The following is an 18,299-nucleotide window of genomic DNA, read 5'->3' on the forward strand; positions in this document are numbered from 1 at the left end:
CAGGTTCATCAACTATAAGAAATGTACCACTCAGATATGGGATGGTGATAATGAGGGAGGCTATGCATGGTAGGGCAGAGGAGATATACAAAATCTGTACCTTTCTCTTAATGTCACTATGAATCTAAAACTCTTTTAAGAATTAAAGTCATTTTACATATGCTTCCGAATACTGGATGTATTTGATTTTGCTTTCCACTTATTGTGTAAGGAATCTGATCATATACAATTATAGCAGTTCCTGGGAACATTTATTATAAAAATTATGAGAGTAACAAATGTAACTTGTTTTGAGCAGGGCAAGATTTTGAGAGGCATAGAAACAATTACCTGAGGTTGCTCTCAATTGCTGCTCTGTAAGATCATCCTCACAGGTCCTGGTTCCCAAAGAGGCAGTTTCTGCAGAGGACATTAGAGGGGAAGGTAATTAGTACGCCATACCCAGCTCTTGTATCACAGCCAATACCACAAGAACCCCATATCTGGCTAGCAGAACTGGTAAGTTACCAGGTGAAGTTCAGATGGGTTGCTAGCACACATCCTTGTCCAGGGAGTGGTAAGATTAGATTCAACTCTCAGTTAGCAGCAGCACTGAACAAGTACAACAATATTGATAAAACATAGGAACAGAAAAGCTTCATTCTGATTTTCACCTGTTGGCTGTTTGACCAAGACTACCTTAAAGGATTATGTATTTAACGATGATGGTATTTTATACAAATTATGAGTATTCTTTTACTTATCTGACAAGATGCCCAAAAGGAAAGGGAAATTCATTATATGGAAGCTGATATGAGAGACAAAGCAAACATCAGTCACTTGAAGGGAAACCCAAAGAATCAGCCCAAGTCATCACCACATCCACATCTTTATTCTGATCTTATATTTGAGCTCCATAGTGGAAGTCCCAATGACATCCTGATTTGCCAAACTCAACCCAAACACAGATCATTAATTTCACCTAACTGTAGTCGTCCTTTTTGTTCCCTGTTGTGGGAAAATTTATTTTTTTAAAATAGCTATATTTCAGAAATTGCCTCTAATTTTCACTCTTTCTCCACACTGAAGCGTAATGTCATGAAGTAGATTCCATTTTACAATGCTTCTTGTCTTGTGTCTCTATGTTTTCTATCCTCTTCTTTTCTGACAATTTCAATAGCCTCTACAACAGCCCACCTGCCTCGATTTCCCAATCTTTCTAATCTAATACCTTGCCAACATCTCAAGAGTTACCTTAAGAATATAGAATCTTGAGTTCAAATCCCAACTCCTGTATTTTCTCATATGGGAGCTCTCATTATGATAAGTGTACTTAGTTCTCTAAGCCTACTTTCTCACACTTATAAAATGAACATTTAAGTATAAAAATAGTCAATAATTTTAAGAGAAAAATAAGAGAATAATTTTAAAATAAAAGCACAATGTAATATAATCTTCAAAGTCATAAAAGGCCATAAATTATCAAGATGTTAAAAAAAAGTTGTTACACAATTCTCACACTGCCAAAGAGAATCATGTTTGTCTAATATTTTTAGGCAATAGCATATCTGGTTGATTCTGAAGGCTTTAATTAAACAAATAATTAACCTTGAAAATAGAAGTGCACAACGAGGCACTATTACTGCATTTACTAATTGTTTTTCCTGCTGTGTACAAAACCTTTGGCCTTTGGTGGTAATCTATTTAAAAACAATACAATCATAATAAACAGTGCTCTGCCTAAATGCACACACCAAATAATGTTTTCTTATAAATAAATCTTAAATTAATCTTGAAAGGAAGAATTTATCCTTAGTCCTGATTATAAATCCAGGAGTAACTTCCAAATAGTTGGCAGGCTTGATGTACACCCAGCCTGCCACTCAAGAAGCCACCTTCTTCCTCTTGGCAAACAAGCATGACTTTAAGCCTTGATCACTGTTGGCCCTTTGAATTTAAATGCCTGTTTTCTTCTACCTTCTTTTTTCCCTCAAAATCAAAGTAAGTGCTCCACAACCAATTACCTTACATGCATGTTTCAGCACTTATACTGACACATTGTCATAAATTTTTATAGGATCCATGTATATTTCCCCCCCAAATTGTGAGTTCTTTAAGAGCAGTTTTTTATCTTTCCGAAGTTTCAAATAAGGACAGAGGAAAGCATATCAAAGTCACTAGGACACTTTTAAAATACCTACATTCTATATCCTGAAACAGATAAGCCTCAAAATAAGAACTTATAAAAGCTTCCCAAAGCCCTGGGACTCTAAATTCAAAGCACCATCAATTATGCCAAACACATAATAATTCCTGTTACATACATTAATGGTGTGTGTTTGTGTGTGTGTGTGTGTGTGTGTGTGTGCGTGTGTGTGTATGAATGAAACCATTTCTTCTGATCTTTCCCAGCAAAAAAATAAATATAGTTTATCCAAGAATCCTTTCGCCTCCATTCCTACTTCAGTGCTATCATATGGGCTTGTCCAAAATGGATACAGTGGTGCTAACTGAATATGACCAAATGACTGCTGCTCTTTTAAGATTTATTAAAAGTAAAAAATGTCAAAGAATAAAATATTATTGAGCTTGTATTCTGACAAGTACTGTGATAAGCTATTTGTAAGAAACAATTATGTGATCCTCAAAATAAACTCATGAAGCAATTATTAATCCTTACTTTACAAAACAGGAATCTTGACCTTAAAGAGGTTAGTAACTTATTCCAGGTCATGAAATTAGAAATTGATAGAGCCTGAAATGAAATTCTTGTTTCTCTGGTCTAAAAAAGCTGAGAAATTTTAAATGTATCCAATTGTAATACCCCGATACTTGGGAGCCCATAAAGGTTTTCCTAGGCTCAGCAAAGGCTAGAAATGAATTGGGAAGAAGAAGAAAAGAAGAGAGGCAAGGTGAGGTGAGGTGAGAAGAGGAGAAGGGGAGGGGAGGGGAGGAAAGAAGAAAAAATGGGAGGGCAGAGAAGAAACTTTTTGCTGATCCTATGAAGAAATCTGATATTTCATACTATGTTCACATTCCTTGAATAGAAAATAAACCAAATAATAGCTTGGTGTCATGTTAAAAATCATTTCATTTGATAGTGATTTAAGGAAATGTACTAAATGTCAAAATAAGAAACTGCTATTTAGTATTAAAATTAGGTCCTGCGGCACTTGGAGACTACTCCAATGAGAGCTACTTGTGCAAATAATTTCATAAAGGAAAGGAATGTATTTCATGTGCTCAAGAATTCATTTTAGAGCCTCAACAATGTTGCTCCCTTTTTACAAATGATATAAATATTTTAATTAAGGAGCTTTTAACTTATCAAACAAACTGATTAATCTATACTTTTCTGCCTGTGTAAAATGAAATGTTTAAAAGCTAATAATGATACACAGTATCTTGCAATATTTCACACTAATAATTGCTCTGTAATAACAAAACTGACTGATGTTAACAGGATCTGTCTCTTTTGCTGGTGATTTAATTAGATTACTAATTTGTGTTCTCTAGACTTGACCTTTCTTGTTTAATATTATTTTAAAATAATACCATTGACTTAGATTATCCAGTATTCTATTCTACCCTGTCAATTTGGTGATGATCACACATTTGAAAATGGTACCAAATTACTCTATTTTTATTAACACAATGCAGTAGTAATCAGCAGCCCTTTTGTGGAATGGGGTATTGATCATCACAATCACCATCAACACTGTACAGATATCTGCTCTGTGCCAGGTTCTCATTGATGCTCTTTATATGCATTATGATACCCCAAGCAAGTGATGCAGCTATGATTTGAGGTCACACTCTTGAATTTCAGGGGTATTTGTCTTAACCACAATGATATACTAAACCACAGTTTTAAAATCCTAAAAGTAGCTTTCCTCTTGATTCTGTAATTATTTCTTGTGTTCATTTTCCTCATTTGGCTAAAACTTTGCTCATGATTATTCTCTGGGACTAACCCACAGGGGGCAAAGATGGAGCTCAATGCCTAGATGTGCAGCGTTCCTAGTCTTTACCTTATGGGATGAAAGTTCTTAGAACTCTCTCTCATCGCCTTACCCTGCCACATCTGCCTCACTGCTCCTTTTCACCTTTCCCTTTCCTTTAATGAGTGATATTTATTCTGGAAAGTAAACTGATAACTTTCAGGCACTTAATCATCAAGTTCTGTCAAATCTTTTCTTCCTACTAACTGGAATAAAAATTTAAGAGAACCATAATCAATACAAATCTTATGGTCAGGGAAAGAGCTAGAATTAAAAAAAATTAAGTCTAGATAAATAAACAGATTTGGGAATAAATCTAACCTGCCCTTGATGACAGTAACAGCCATGTGCTTTGTATATTCGTATCAGCAAAACTGGAAAAGTAAAGCTCAGTCACAATTGAAATTTTAAAAGTAATGAGTGCATGTTCAGGTTGTTAGGTATGGTACTGATAGTACAAGTAGTCTTCTATAATCTGCATTTTGTCTTTTCTGCAGTCACCACACTCTGAAAATGTTAAATAGAAAATTCCGGAAATAAGTAATGCATGTGTTATAAACCTTGTACAGTTCTGAGTTGCATGATGAACTCTCAAGTCATCCTACACTGTCCCACCCACTGTATGAATCAGCCCTCTGTCTACTGTATCCACACTGTATATGCTACCTGAACATTAGTCACTTCTGGGGTATCAGATTGACTATCAAGTTATTGCAGTGCTTGTGGTCATGAAAGTCTTATTTTACTTAAAAATGACCCCAAAGGGCAGAGTAGGGATGCTGGCAGTTTGGATATGCCAACGAGAAGACATAAAGTGCTTCCTTTAAGTGAAAAGGTAAAAGTTATTTAAAAAATTGTATGCTAAGCTTACTATGAGCTAAATTAAGTAATTCATCTCCTACTGTACCTGATGTATAAATTAAACTTTATCGTAGGTATGTATAAGTGGGAAACAACAGTATATACAGGATTCAGCACTATTTGTAGTTTCATACCTACACTGGAGGTCTCTGGAACATACCCCTGCAGATAAGGGAGAACTACTGTGTTTGCCTTCAAATCCGCCACATCTCACCCCCTCCTCCTGGTTTACTAAATCATTAAGCAATAAAGTATACACTATTCTTACAAAATGTGTAGCACATTAAAGGAAACATAAGCCAACAAACAGAATAAATATTAAGCCAAATGGTGTAACATAATAAAGAGAAAGAAAAACATTTTCTGTTGTCATCACTCATATTTTGAAATCCATCTTACTGTATCCATTGTGATAAGCCCAATTCTAAATTTCTTTTTAAACTGGAGAATAAGACTAAATTCTAAAACTGAGTCTGTACGTTTCAAACAACTTTCACTCCACAACCCATCTAGCCACCACCCCTCTCCCCCTCCTTCATTTTTGGAGCCTCTCCCAACTCTACAGAGCTATGTGACTCATTGTAAAAGGATATTTTAAAGACTGTGAATACAAGAAAAGATATTTGCAGCTCTCTAATTTCCAAATAATAAGTTACCATTTGTTGGAAACCTGTTAGGTGCTAGGCATGTAACATGAATTTCCTTACTCGATCCTCACAGTAATCTATAACAGAAACATCATTGCTTTTATGGAAGAGATGAGGCATCAAAGCTCAGACAGTTTAAGTAATTTTTTCCAAAGGCAGAGAGCAGCAGAGGGAGGGTTTGGATGAGTCAGTCTGATTCTAAAGCTCTGAACTTCCCCCCAGGACAGTGCTGCCTCCAGGCAGCCCCCAAGGAGTCCTTGGTCAGGAAGCCAGAGAACTGAATATTTTTTCCTCCTAAAAAACAGCTCAAACTCCTTCAGAGCAACCTCATCATAACAAGATTAATATTTAGAAGAATACTTGAATTCAGCATTTATTACTATCTTGGTAGCTTTACACTTTTAATAAAGACCTCTGAACTTGCTTAGGCATTGCAGAAGTGAAGTCAGCATTCAGATAAAGCAAGTTTACAATGAAAAATGGTTTCAAGTGGTCTTCTCCATCCTTTTCCTGTGCGTATACAAAGAGTGCTCTTCTAAAAAGCTGAGCAACTCAGCATGCTACCAAATGGTTTTGAGTAACCAAGCAACATCATCTTTGTTGACCTGCAGTGCTTTCTCTTAAATTATTTCTTCTAGGCAGTAATAGATTGAAGTGCATTGGATGCTCCAGTGTCAATTATCTGAATGGGGCTGGATTTGTAATTTTTTATTTTCTGGAAAAGTAAAGCTACTTTGCCCTGCCCTGTCTGGTTTTACGCAGAAGTTATTTTTATATAGTAAAGGAGCAGCATCTCCTGGGGCTTCGTAGGCCTGGAATGTGTGATCACTTTTTTCTACTTCTTGAATCATCTGTGACCTCAGTGTAATGGGGCCTCAAAGAAATTTAATAAGTTCTCGATATCAATTAGTTTCAATAAATTACTCCTACATCTTCTTAATGTCTTGTATTTTACAGAGCTCTTACTGAAACATAGTATTTCTTAAATTTGCTAATTCCTAATACATTTTTCCACATAAGATTGTTTCATTTGATTACTTTGAAATTAAAAGATCGAACTTCCATGATCATAATTTGAGCAGAATATTGTGTTCCCATCTCTCTGGTTTCTTAGATTTAAGTCCTTCTGGAATTCATCATAATCTTTATATTGTCCAGAACAATTTTCATTCCTCAACTTAAATGTTTTCTAGGTTGCTCATCAACATAGGAAATACCTCTCCTTTCCAAACTCACCCCTGTTCTACCTAGTAAAGACTTTGTTCATGCTGAGCCCTGGCCAGTTACTTTAACCCTTTTCTTCCTGTCTCACACCTATCTTTTCCTTTTTTTGTTTTTTCTGTTTACTTATTTTCTTTTGCCTTTCTCCTTCCTTCCTTCCTTCCTTCCTTCCTTCCTTCCTTCCTTCCTTCCTTCCTTCTCTCCCTCCCTCCTTCCTTCCTTCCTTCTTTCCTTCCTTCCTTCCTTCCTTCCTTCCTTCCTTCCTTCCTTCCTTCTCTGTCTCTCTCTTTCTTTTTTTCTGTGGTAAGAACACCTGATATGAGATCTACCCTTTCAAATTTTTACATAAACAGTGAAGTAGTATTGACTGCAGGCATAATGGCTTAGTAGGTTTCTACAACTTATTCAGATGGCTTAGCTGAAACTTTATACCCTCTGATTCTTTACTGCAATTCCTCCTACCCTCATGCCCTGACAATCACCGTTCCACCCTTCCATTCTACCAATTTGACTACTGCAGGTACTTTGTGTACATGGAATTATGCCATGTTTCTTTTTACAAGTTTCTTTTTACAAATGGCTTATTTCACTTAGCATAATGTTCTCAGGGTTCTATCTACATTGTCTCACACTACTTTTTAATCCATTAAAGCCTCTACTTTCTATTCCACAATTACCAAATTTTCTAAATAGGCACACTTGGTCAAAAGTCTTCAGAAATTATTTTTTTAACAGAAAAAAATGATTATTCAGGAGTGCTTCTTTATCACTGCTTCTTTTCACTCCTTTAAAGACTCATTCAAATATGTTATTGACCCCAGGAAAGTTGCCTTTCTTTGGTTCAATTATTTTATTGGGTTCCTGGAAGACTTCATAACTTCTTCCCCCAAACTTTTGTAATGGTAGGTGCCTCCCTCTAACTCTGCGCTGTTCTGAAATGATGACAGGTGAAGAGTTGAATCCATTTTACAACTTTTTAAATATGTTTTCTGTAATCTGTAATTTCATAATTCCCAAGATTTCATTTCATTCTCATTTACACTATTTCATCCTCATTTATATTCAGTGAGATACCTGGAACCATTATTTATGAAGCTATCATCCACACTTGCTGTGAAGAACTGGAGAAAGTAACCTCTGTGTTGAAATAATGGTTATGTTATGAAAAGTCTGAGAAAGCAAAAATAAAAATAAAGACATCAGTGGCATAAAATTGCCTAGTTCTGCCACAGCAAACTGGCCCTCAGAAGCGAAGTTGTTTAAAGAAGTATTTAATCATGGGGACACTGACTGCTCCTATGGATGTATTTGTTGTAAGTGAAAAACCATGGATTTAAAAACAAAATACATTTGACTTCAAATCACAGCTCAATCATTTTCTAGGTCTTTAATATTAAACAAGTTACTTAACCTCTCTGAAATTCAGGATCCTATATATGAAAATAGAAACAAAAAATGCCAAGATTTCAGGGTGATAATGAAGAGTAAAGTCAATGAATATTAAATGTGTAATACCAAATAAGTAGTAATTATGCTTAAGCACAATTCTCTGGTTTTGATTCATTCTGCTAATCACAAATTTATTCCAAGAAAAGGCTACCACAATTTGGTTATTAAGACTTCTAAAGACATATATATGTGTATTACACTCTTTGTCCACCAGTTAAGTTAGTGTTTTAGGCCTGTAAAAGATGACTACTATTTGTGTGGATATTTTGTAAAGGGCAAATGTTAACAAGACTAAACACTGATATGGTAAGCAACATAATATGAAAGTTTTTTTAAATCCTTAAGGAAATTTTATACATGCTGTAATGAAAGTGGTATGTGTACCAGTTGCAAAGACTTCAGCGATACTGGTTTGGCCATGTGTAAAAGCTGGCCATGTGTAAAACAGTGACATAAGATGAAATTTGAAGGTAGTGGTACCTAAGGAAGCCCTAGGTCTTCTCTTGCAAGAGAGACCTCTTCCCTTACTCCAACCCACCATCATCCACCTTCCAAGAAGGTAAAAACTGAATGAGAAGCTACAAGCAATATTAGAATTTATAGGCAGTTTGGCAAAAGTGGCCATCTAAAAAACCTCTAAAAAACTCCCTCTATACACACATATTGGATTTGGGCAATTTTCTAGATTATTCCCTACGTGGTCATCTTTAGTGGTGAATACACCACTAAAGCAAAAAATGCTTATTTTTTTCTAAATCAATTCATAATGAAACGAAGGTAATATTTTAGAGCTTTCACAATGGCAATGTTAAATGGGAAATGTATGAAGTAAGGAATTCACTAAGAGCCCTAGCCTGCATCTGTGGAAACCTAAACTGACCTGTTAATGTGTTCAAGCCAGTTGTTACATCTATTAAACAGGGATAACAGTATCACCTCTCTTGTCACCATACCTAGCCACCAGATGGAATCTAAGTTGTTTTCATCATCTCTAAGTGATCATGCAAAAGAAACAAATGCTATCTTTGTACAGTATTTTCTAAACATTTTAAGCTTAAATATACTGACATGGAGTATGTCACTACTACTTATAATACAATATTCTCTACAGTTATACATATATGGAGAAATTACTGTTTTCATATACAGACTTATTTTTTGCGTGATTTATATATAACCATAAAGGAAAATCTTTAGAGGACTAGATCAATTATTTTATCAACACTAAAATTTTTTAAATACATTTTCCATTAGCATAATATGTGAAAAAGCTTTATAAATTTTATGTAAATAATCTTTTTGACTTTTCATGGTTTGAAATTTTCTGCATCTCACCACATGGGAAAAAAATGTCAAATTTATAGAGGTATATTACACTTATGGCATTGACCTAGGTAATGATGGACACAAACATAAGTTAAACACATCTGGAGAGGAAAAGGTAGTGAAAGTGTGCGTAGCTCCAGAAAAGGAAGATCAGAAAGACCCAGTTGGAGCCAAGAGTGAAAAAAGTACTATTGGAACCTACCATGGATTTTCAAAACAATACTTAATAAATCACTGAATCATTCATTAATGAGGAAGCAGATTGATGAGATTTGGCACATTGCTTTCTTTGGACTGTATTAGCAGTAGAAAAAAAATTGTTTCTGAAAAATAGCCAATTTATTTTCTCCCTTGTGTGAATGCAAGTGTTGGCAATGGTCCCTGGATCTTGACAAAATGTGAGCTGTAAGCAGGAGTGCAATACTCATACTGTCATCTTTGGGGTACTGGGCAGAGGCTAGAATACAGGGAGAGGAATTTTGTCACTAAAGCACGCACACGTGCGTGTGTGACACACACACACACACACACACACACACACACACACAGAGAGATCACTAAAGCATCTACTATACTTCAAATTTATTACCATCTAGAAAAAAAATCATGGAGATAGAAAAAAAAGGGGTTCCATTGGAGAGGAAAGGAATGTTAACTCTAAGATTGGAGTGAGAGGAAAGATGAGCTCAGTTTTGGACATGAATTTGGAAAGAGATGTTTATTAAATATATAAGTTGATGGAACCAGATCTTGGAAGAGAAGTCTGAGTTGGAGATATTTGGAAGCAGTATTAACTAATGATTTGTGGGTAAAAGAAAAAACAGAGTATGGAAGATGAGGGCTGAGGATGATCCCCAAGGAACAAAAATTAATAAGTAAGAGACAATGAAAGACACCGAAGGATAAAGAAGATACTGACAAAGAACAGAGTGGGCACAGGATCCTGAGGTGAATGGCTAAGCAGTGGCCAAAGGAAAAGAACTTTCCAGAAGCTGAAGACACAGTGTAAAATTATAGACGGAAGCAAAATAATGCCACTGGTGACACTGTGTGAGATGATAAGGTTGTCCACCAATGAGGGAATAGAGAGACTGGTTTATATTTGGAAGGAGTAGATAGGACTTGACAATGGATTCAATGAGGAAAGTGACAGAGGGAGAAGAATCAGGGATGATTCCAATGTTTTTAGTTCCCCAAATAAGAAAAATGAATATGCCACTTATTAGGATGAGGAAAAATGTAGGTAGAACAAATTAGAAAGAAAGAGAGGACTTGGAATCAATGGTTTTGAATACCCTTAAATGTTCTACTTATACATGCAAGTAAATGCATCAAATCGGCAAGGGTTAGAGGGTGTGTGTGTGCACATGGAGGGAGAAAGGGACATAGAGACAGAGAGAGAGAGAGGAGAAGAGAGGAGGAGAGGAGAGGTCAATATGTAAGCGGCAGTTTAAGTCCTTGGGGTCAGATGAAAAAAAGTCTCCGAGAGAATGAGAACCCAAGACAGCCTGGGATATACAAGGCACGCCAGAACTGGCCATTAAGAACAATCTGTCCTAGAGTGGAGAAGTGTTTTTTTTTTTTTTTTTTTTAATTGACAATATGTGGAATTGCCAGCACATGGTAAAAATCATAATAAAGCACACCAACATTCTTTTATCTTTGCTTATTTTTCCTTCCTTCCTTTCTTCTTTCCTCTTATATATATTTTTTTAATTTCCTATAGGAACTGCACACTCTTTATTGGCTGCTCTGGAGTAGAACACTCTGACTCTTCTTTCCTATATAAGAAAGGACCAGAGAAGAAGACAGAGCAAGACTAAGGTGTGAAAAAACACCAAAAACAAAAACAAGAGCGAATGGCGTGTAGAAAGTCTAATGAATGAGGCATTTTATAAAGGGAGAGGTTGACTTGCCAAAGGCTGCTGGTTGGTCTAGCTGAATGTGGACAGGAATTGATTAATAATTTGCCAAAGAACAAGTAGTTAGAGTTTTTGAGCAGAATATCTTTCATGGAGGGGACAGCAAACACCATCCAAACTTGCAAATAAGAGGGAAATAAGATGAAGGAAATGAAGAAGTCAAGTAGAGACAATTAACTGAGGAGTTGTGCAATTTTTAAAAAACAGGATAAAAATTGGAGCAGTATCTGGAAATAGATTTAGCATCATGAGAGGGTTTTATAAGTAAGGAATATACCCAATGCTGGTATTATAATGGGAATGATGTAGGGGTGAGGGAAAAATTAGTGCAGAAGAGAGTGAGGCAGTGACTGGTGTCATAGAATGGAGTTGAGTGTGGATTTCTTTAAAACAAGGGGGGTAGAAATTAATTATGCTAAAGACAATGGCATTGAAATTCACCTGCAAAGAAGAGTATCAGGGTTATGAAAAAAATTGGAGAGGAGAACTGGGAGAGGAGAAAGGACAGAGGAGAGAGAGTAAAGAGGGCAGCATGAGTGAATGATACAAGACAGGGTTCTGGAAAGAGGTTCAGAAGTACAATTCATTTGGTTTTGGCAAAATGTTATGTGTTCAGTTATCAGATACCCTTCCCCATGGAAATTCAGTGGAATCCTTGACTCCTCCTTTATTGCCCAGCTTTAGTTGGTAAGTTTGCTCTGTGGGTTTATTTTTCATGTACTTTCCCATTTGCCAACAGTTGCCTCTGTGCTAGTCTCAGTTCTGTATATTGATTGGTCATGAATGAGCTACCTGCCTCAAGATCCTCCCAACATTATCCCTCTTACATATGGCCAACCAGATCAACCTTCCTGAACATCTATTTAGGGATGCCATTCTTACCTTCAAGAGATTTGGTCTCTTATTATTTTATGCCTCATCAAATCTGAACTTCTTTGCTCACCTTTCAAAGTTTTCTAGAGCCTAAACTATCTTTCTTAGGAGGAAGTTACTAGTTTTTGCTATTTTTGTAACTGGTCATTATTAGGTTCTTAGTTTCTTGCTTTTCAAATATTCTTATCAATTTTTTTTTTATCTCTAAGTCTGAATCATGTCATTCCCTCCCTCAGTTCTGAGGATCATGCCAAAATAAATAAATAAGTAAACAGGTAAACACACACACACACACACACACACAAACACACACACACACACACACACAACACAAACTGTAACAAATAAAGGTTCATTTCATTTTCCTATCCTATTCATCTTCACATCTTTATATCTTCTTCACTAATCATATAAAACCCCAGTTCCAACACTCCCCTAAACAGTACTGAATGTGCTATCAGTCAAAATGTCATAATTTACCTGGTTTATTGTGCAAAATACATTGATTCTGTCTTCCAGTCAGCATATAAAGTTCTTGAGGGTAGAAGACTCACTCTTCCGTCTTACAAGCCCAAACTATATGCTACACACAGAATGGCTGCTCAGTGGATTCCTCTCAAGTTTCTACAATCAATTATGGCAGCAGAGAAGGGAAATCCTCCAGATAATATTTGAAGTAGCATCTTTTTCTCCACTTCATCTTGATTCTGATTCCAATTCATTGCTCACCTACTTGTTACCTTTACCATTAGATGCAAATATTTTATGTTATTTTTCCCCAAAGGTAAGAGTCTAAAATCCTATTGTAATAGTTTAAAGGAGGAGGCATGTTTTTTAAGGATATAGGCCAGCTTTGTTAGAAATCCTTTCTCCTTTTTTTCCTCACATACAACGTTTAAACATCATAGAAATGAGTCACCATGCACCATTTTCTTTTCCCTAGTCCCTTCTTGTGACCGTTTTGTGAATGTGTTAAGTTCTATGCTTTTAATTCTTTGAAGTCCAAACACATTCTTGCTTGAAACAAAAGCTCAAGAGGATGAAAAAAGAGTATACAATTATTGCAAAATGGCAATAAAATCACCTCCCCATACTTCCCTTGAGAACCATGGTCAAGGAAGATCTGGCTGAGGGCTGAAATAAACTGTCAACTTGACTTTTAATTTTATGAACGATGATGGTTTGGACAAGAAAATATCTTCAAAGGGTCAATATCATTTCTATAAATGGGAAGAAGACTAAGTGTGAAAGGACTGCTTTGAAGCAGACTTATATAAAAAAAAAAAAAAAAAAAAAAACCACTAAAGCACAACCTGAATAATACTTTCTCAATTTCTCTTTTTTATTTTTTATTTTTTCCTTTAAAGGGCTTTCTTTCTTGTAAGCAAGGAGATTGCTGTTAAAAATTATTTTATAACCTTTAAAATGAAAGCATTTGCCTATTAAATCTCTAGAGATCCACAATGGTCTATCTCTGAAGCAACATTTGGCCCCCTGCCGTTTCATTTAACTTCAGCTGAACCTGTTTTTACTGTTTCCTAATCTACCTTGATTTGCCTAAACCCCTTATTTGCCATCTCTCAAACTGTTTGTTTATATCTCATTGGAAATGTGTAATAGTAAGAGTGTTTTAGGGACTAGAAATAATGATAGACACATAATTTTAATTCAGAGCATAAAAGACATTTAGATTAATTCTAAATGCCCACTAAGCAACAAACGGCCCTATTTGACTGGGAGATACTAAAAGTAGACAGCCTTCCTGTGTCTTCCAGAAAGCTTGCATCTGAAGGAGGAGACAAAATAATCAACTGCCACTACCAGGGGAAGTGATATGCTGGCGATAGGGAGCCAAAAGAAACAGAACAATTAACTTGGTGAAAGAAGGAATTATTAATACAGTATTTCTTCTTTTTGTATCATGACTTTTTTTTTTTTTTTTTTTTTTTTAGTGGCTAGGAGAAACATTTTATAGACAAATGGTAAAACAAGGATAATGGTCATCTTTTAAAACCTTCCACTCAACCCAAATAAATAGCAGAATGTGATAAAAGTAGCAGGACACTGAACTGGGAATTACAAGCTCATGCTATACGGCGAACTGTGTTAAACCTGATTCATGAAACTGCTGGGAGCCGCTGTGTGCTCAGATGTGAAATGAGGGGGTGGGCCTAGATTAGCTGAGGACCCTTTTGGCTTTCCCGTTACCTGAACATCTGCAAATTATTTTTGTCAACTTATAAATTCTTGCTATGGGGTTGAGAACAAGAGCTCTTATGATAGGACAACAATTCCACCTTAACTCTGATATGTTAACTGCAAGCACTGTGATCTGAATGTTTATGTCCTCCCAAAGTCACATACTGAAATACCAGGCCCCAAGGTGAGAGGTGGGGACTCAGTGCCCCTTGAAAAAAGAAAGGTAGTTAGTCCTCCACTATGCAAGGACTCAGTAAGAAAGCACATTTGAAGAAACGGCCCTCATCAGATCCTGGAGCTGCCAGGGCCTTGCTTGCTCTCGGACTTCCCAGTTTACACAGAACTGTGAGGAATAAATTTCAGCTGTTGATAAACTACCCAGTTTATGGCATTTTGTATAGCAAACCAAATAGACCAGGACAGTAAATTTATATTTAGTTTCACATATTCCCTTTTACATTTTTAGCTTTTGGTCCTTTATATTTGTATAATCCTTAACACTTTCCAAAATATGTTCATTTCATTATCTTCAGTCTTCTGAGTAACTCCTCCACATGTTAACCACACTCCAAAATACCTTTCCTCACTCAGTTGCTAAGAAGTACATCTTATGATATTCTCATTACTCATATTACCTACTACTCTACTTACTGCTTAACTCCATGTTTTTTCCCATTTCTTTCTTCTTAAAGGAACTGGATATGACATTTCCTATCTCCACTCAACCTTGTCCCTCTGTTACCTGTTTTTCTAAATCATTGAAATGGATTTGTTTTGACTGAGAGCTTAAAGCTGAAGCCTCGAGGAGAAGTAGCACAAAGGTGATTCTGGAACCACTTCTGTCAATTCGATTTAGGAAAATCCTAGTTTCCAAATGCTTTCTTCAAGAATACAATGTCCCTGGAAGCTCTTGAGTTAGCAGCTTGTAGTGGGGGAAAGGAAGTTTGTCTATGCAGCCAGGGTGCCAGAGAGGCACAGTTCCTCGACAAGGGCATGGTAAGGTTCTTGGAGTGGGGTTTCAGGGACGGCAGTAAGCACAGTAGCAACAAAGAAAACAGTACCTTCAAAATGTAATTCTTAAGTATATTTCAAACTGTATGTGACTAGTTTTCTTTCAGCATTCTAAGAGAACAGCATTTCTTGTTAAGGAATATTAATAATCTAGGGTAAGCTACAGACGTCCTTCCTATAAAAATGCACATATGGATAATTTTGCAGGCAATCAAAGGGGGTCATAGAATTCCTAGGTCCTTAGATCCCTGATTAATAAGCTGTGCAAAATAGCCTAAGTAAACTCTTCTGGGGATGTTACATAACTCTAAGGAAAGTAATCTATATTCCCTTCTATCACATTAATCTAATTTTTTATTTACCAGAAAACCAAGGATTAAGTTGTCTAATTTGTTACAGTCACAATTTTTGAGTTTCTTTTTTGCTTTTTTATAATTATTAAGGACAATGCTAGGGAAGAATAGCATAATGGTTATTATCAAATCACATGGACATGTCTCCATGAAGGCAAGTTAGTGGGTCATTAAGATTAAAAACTAAACAGACTTTCTTCGAAAGAAAGAAAGAAAAAAAAGAGTGCATGTTTTCTACAATATAAAGTAAAAAAAAAAGAAGCTGATTTTTAAAAAGTGAAATAATCAAATGTTTTGGAATTATTTGCTTACATATTGCCAAGAAACGTTACTCAGGAGCCTAGACGTGCTAATGGCTTCTCCAAACACTTAATTAAGTCCTTATGCAGAGCCCAGTTTATTAAATAAGGAATAACAGCCATCAACCAACGTCACCTAGAACATTACCAGAAGAGCATCCAATGTGTCTGTATTGTCACTAGTTTTAGGCATAAGTTGAGAATTTGAGTATTAGACAAATAATACTTTCAAGAGGCCTACCAATGCCAGTATGCAAAGTAGCTTCATAAAATTTAATATGTATTCTACAAAAAGTGGGGAAATTTTTTATTTGAAAACCATATTTAGAAAGGAGAGATTTTATCTTTCAATTGATTTGTAAATAAAATTGCTTTCCATATATTCCTTTTAATCCTTCAATTCAACCACAAGTTTTATCGCTGAAATACCTAAGAAATATAAAAACACTGAAAGATGATGATATTTTTGGCTCATCAACTTTTGTAGTGTTCTTTTCTTGCAAATATTCTTAATCAAAACAACAACAACGAAATGTTATGAGACTTCCATGGATAAAAAGGTGCCTTTGGAAAATATCTAATAATTTGAAAAAATTGAGTACTTACAGTATTAATTTCAAAAACCTCTCCAAAAAAATAATTTTTAGAATTTTTTTCTTTTATCTGTACATAATACTGATAGCTTTAAATATGGTGAGAAAAGTCATGGAGCAATTTGAAAATTGAAACTGAAATATTATGAAAACACATAATTGTTGCTTTATAACTACCACAATTGTCTTAAAAATTTGTAAGAATATTTGTTGTATGTAAATACACCAACAAAGTCTAATTTGTTCTTGGGAAAAGTATTCTAGCTGACTGCTATCAAATACATTTACACACACACACACACACACACACACACACACCACACATTTTGCTCTCAGTTCGGAATTATACAATAGGTCAGGCAGAAAAACACATTCACTGTGTTTCACTAACTCATTTTTCCCCTTACAATACTTATGGAACTGAAAAGCATAACTCTTTTCTTTCTTTAACTCATTGTGTTAATAGAAGGAGATAAATGCTTAAAATATTATAGATGAGAAGAAAAATATCACTATCCTCTCTCCAAAGCTTATTCTGTTTCTTCAATTTGACTTAATAAAACTTAATTATACTCACTGTATTAAGAACTATGAAAGTGTTTATCAAGTATTCTTGGACCGAAATCCAACAAAGGAAAAGAATGCCTGTTCTTTATTAGACAATGTGTACTGAACTCGGAGTTCTACCACTGAGGTTCAGAGTGCACAACTCAACTAATTACAAGTCTAAAAGTTTCATGAGCTTCACTCCAGGTATCACAAGCTGAAATTCCAGGCCTCTGTGTCATTCCCTGAAACATCTGCAACAAAATCTGAAATTCTTGATAAATGAGATAAGCAAAAGCACTTACTTAATTAGATTTTAAAAATATTTATTAACTCATGCAGCAAATAAATTGAAAAGTTGTATATCAAAAAGCAGCCTACAAACATACAACAGAAATTAATTTTTAATTTAGAATTTGAGGCCCTAGACATTGTTTACTTAATGCAATTTTAAGCACGATTCTCTTGATACTTGGCTCAACTGAATATAAACTCATGCTAAAAAAAAGCTCACAAAATTAAGCCCCTCTGTACTTTAAAACACTTGTGATATGTGCATTCTTAACGTTAATTTGGGTTTCCTTCATTCTCATAATCTATAAGGACACCAAAATGCAATCTGCATAGCTGTGCACATATACACATACATAACCTAATATGTAAGCAGCATCTGATTCTATGTTTATCCATAATAATCTGTTTTGGTTTCTTCTCTGCCAAACCACTTCCGGTGTTTCAAGCAGGCAATGACAGCATACACCTTCTTGTTATTATTTATGTATGGAAAGCCAAACCAAATGTCTGGGTGGGTCTCCAAAGACATAAAATCGGTAGTTTTTTTTTTTTTTTTTTTTTTCCATCCACAGGACCCAATTACATTTAAATAAACTAACTTCTAGTGAAAGATTGGCTCCAACCGAGAATACCACACAACCACAGACACTGAAATTAAATCAGAGTCATAAGTATAGAAGCCACCAACTTATTGTTAAAAATAGTCTTTGGTACATCTTTTGTGC

General features: G+C 35.4%; 1 protein-coding gene across 1 annotated transcript in view; it reads right to left on the bottom strand.

Moving 5' to 3' along the window:
- The window catches only part of Zfhx4 (zinc finger homeobox 4), a 173,194-nt gene that overhangs the window by 30,708 nt on the left and 124,187 nt on the right, over window positions 1–18,299 (bottom strand). Inside the window, exon 5 of the mRNA XM_047517966.1 lies at window positions 331–399. Within this exon, the coding sequence (XP_047373922.1) occupies window positions 331–399 (69 nt within the window). The remainder of the gene's footprint in view (window positions 1–330; window positions 400–18,299) is intronic.

Source organism: Sciurus carolinensis, chromosome 1 (assembly GCF_902686445.1).
Source record: "Sciurus carolinensis chromosome 1, mSciCar1.2, whole genome shotgun sequence".
In the NCBI taxonomy this organism is placed as follows: domain Eukaryota; kingdom Metazoa; phylum Chordata; class Mammalia; order Rodentia; family Sciuridae; genus Sciurus; species Sciurus carolinensis.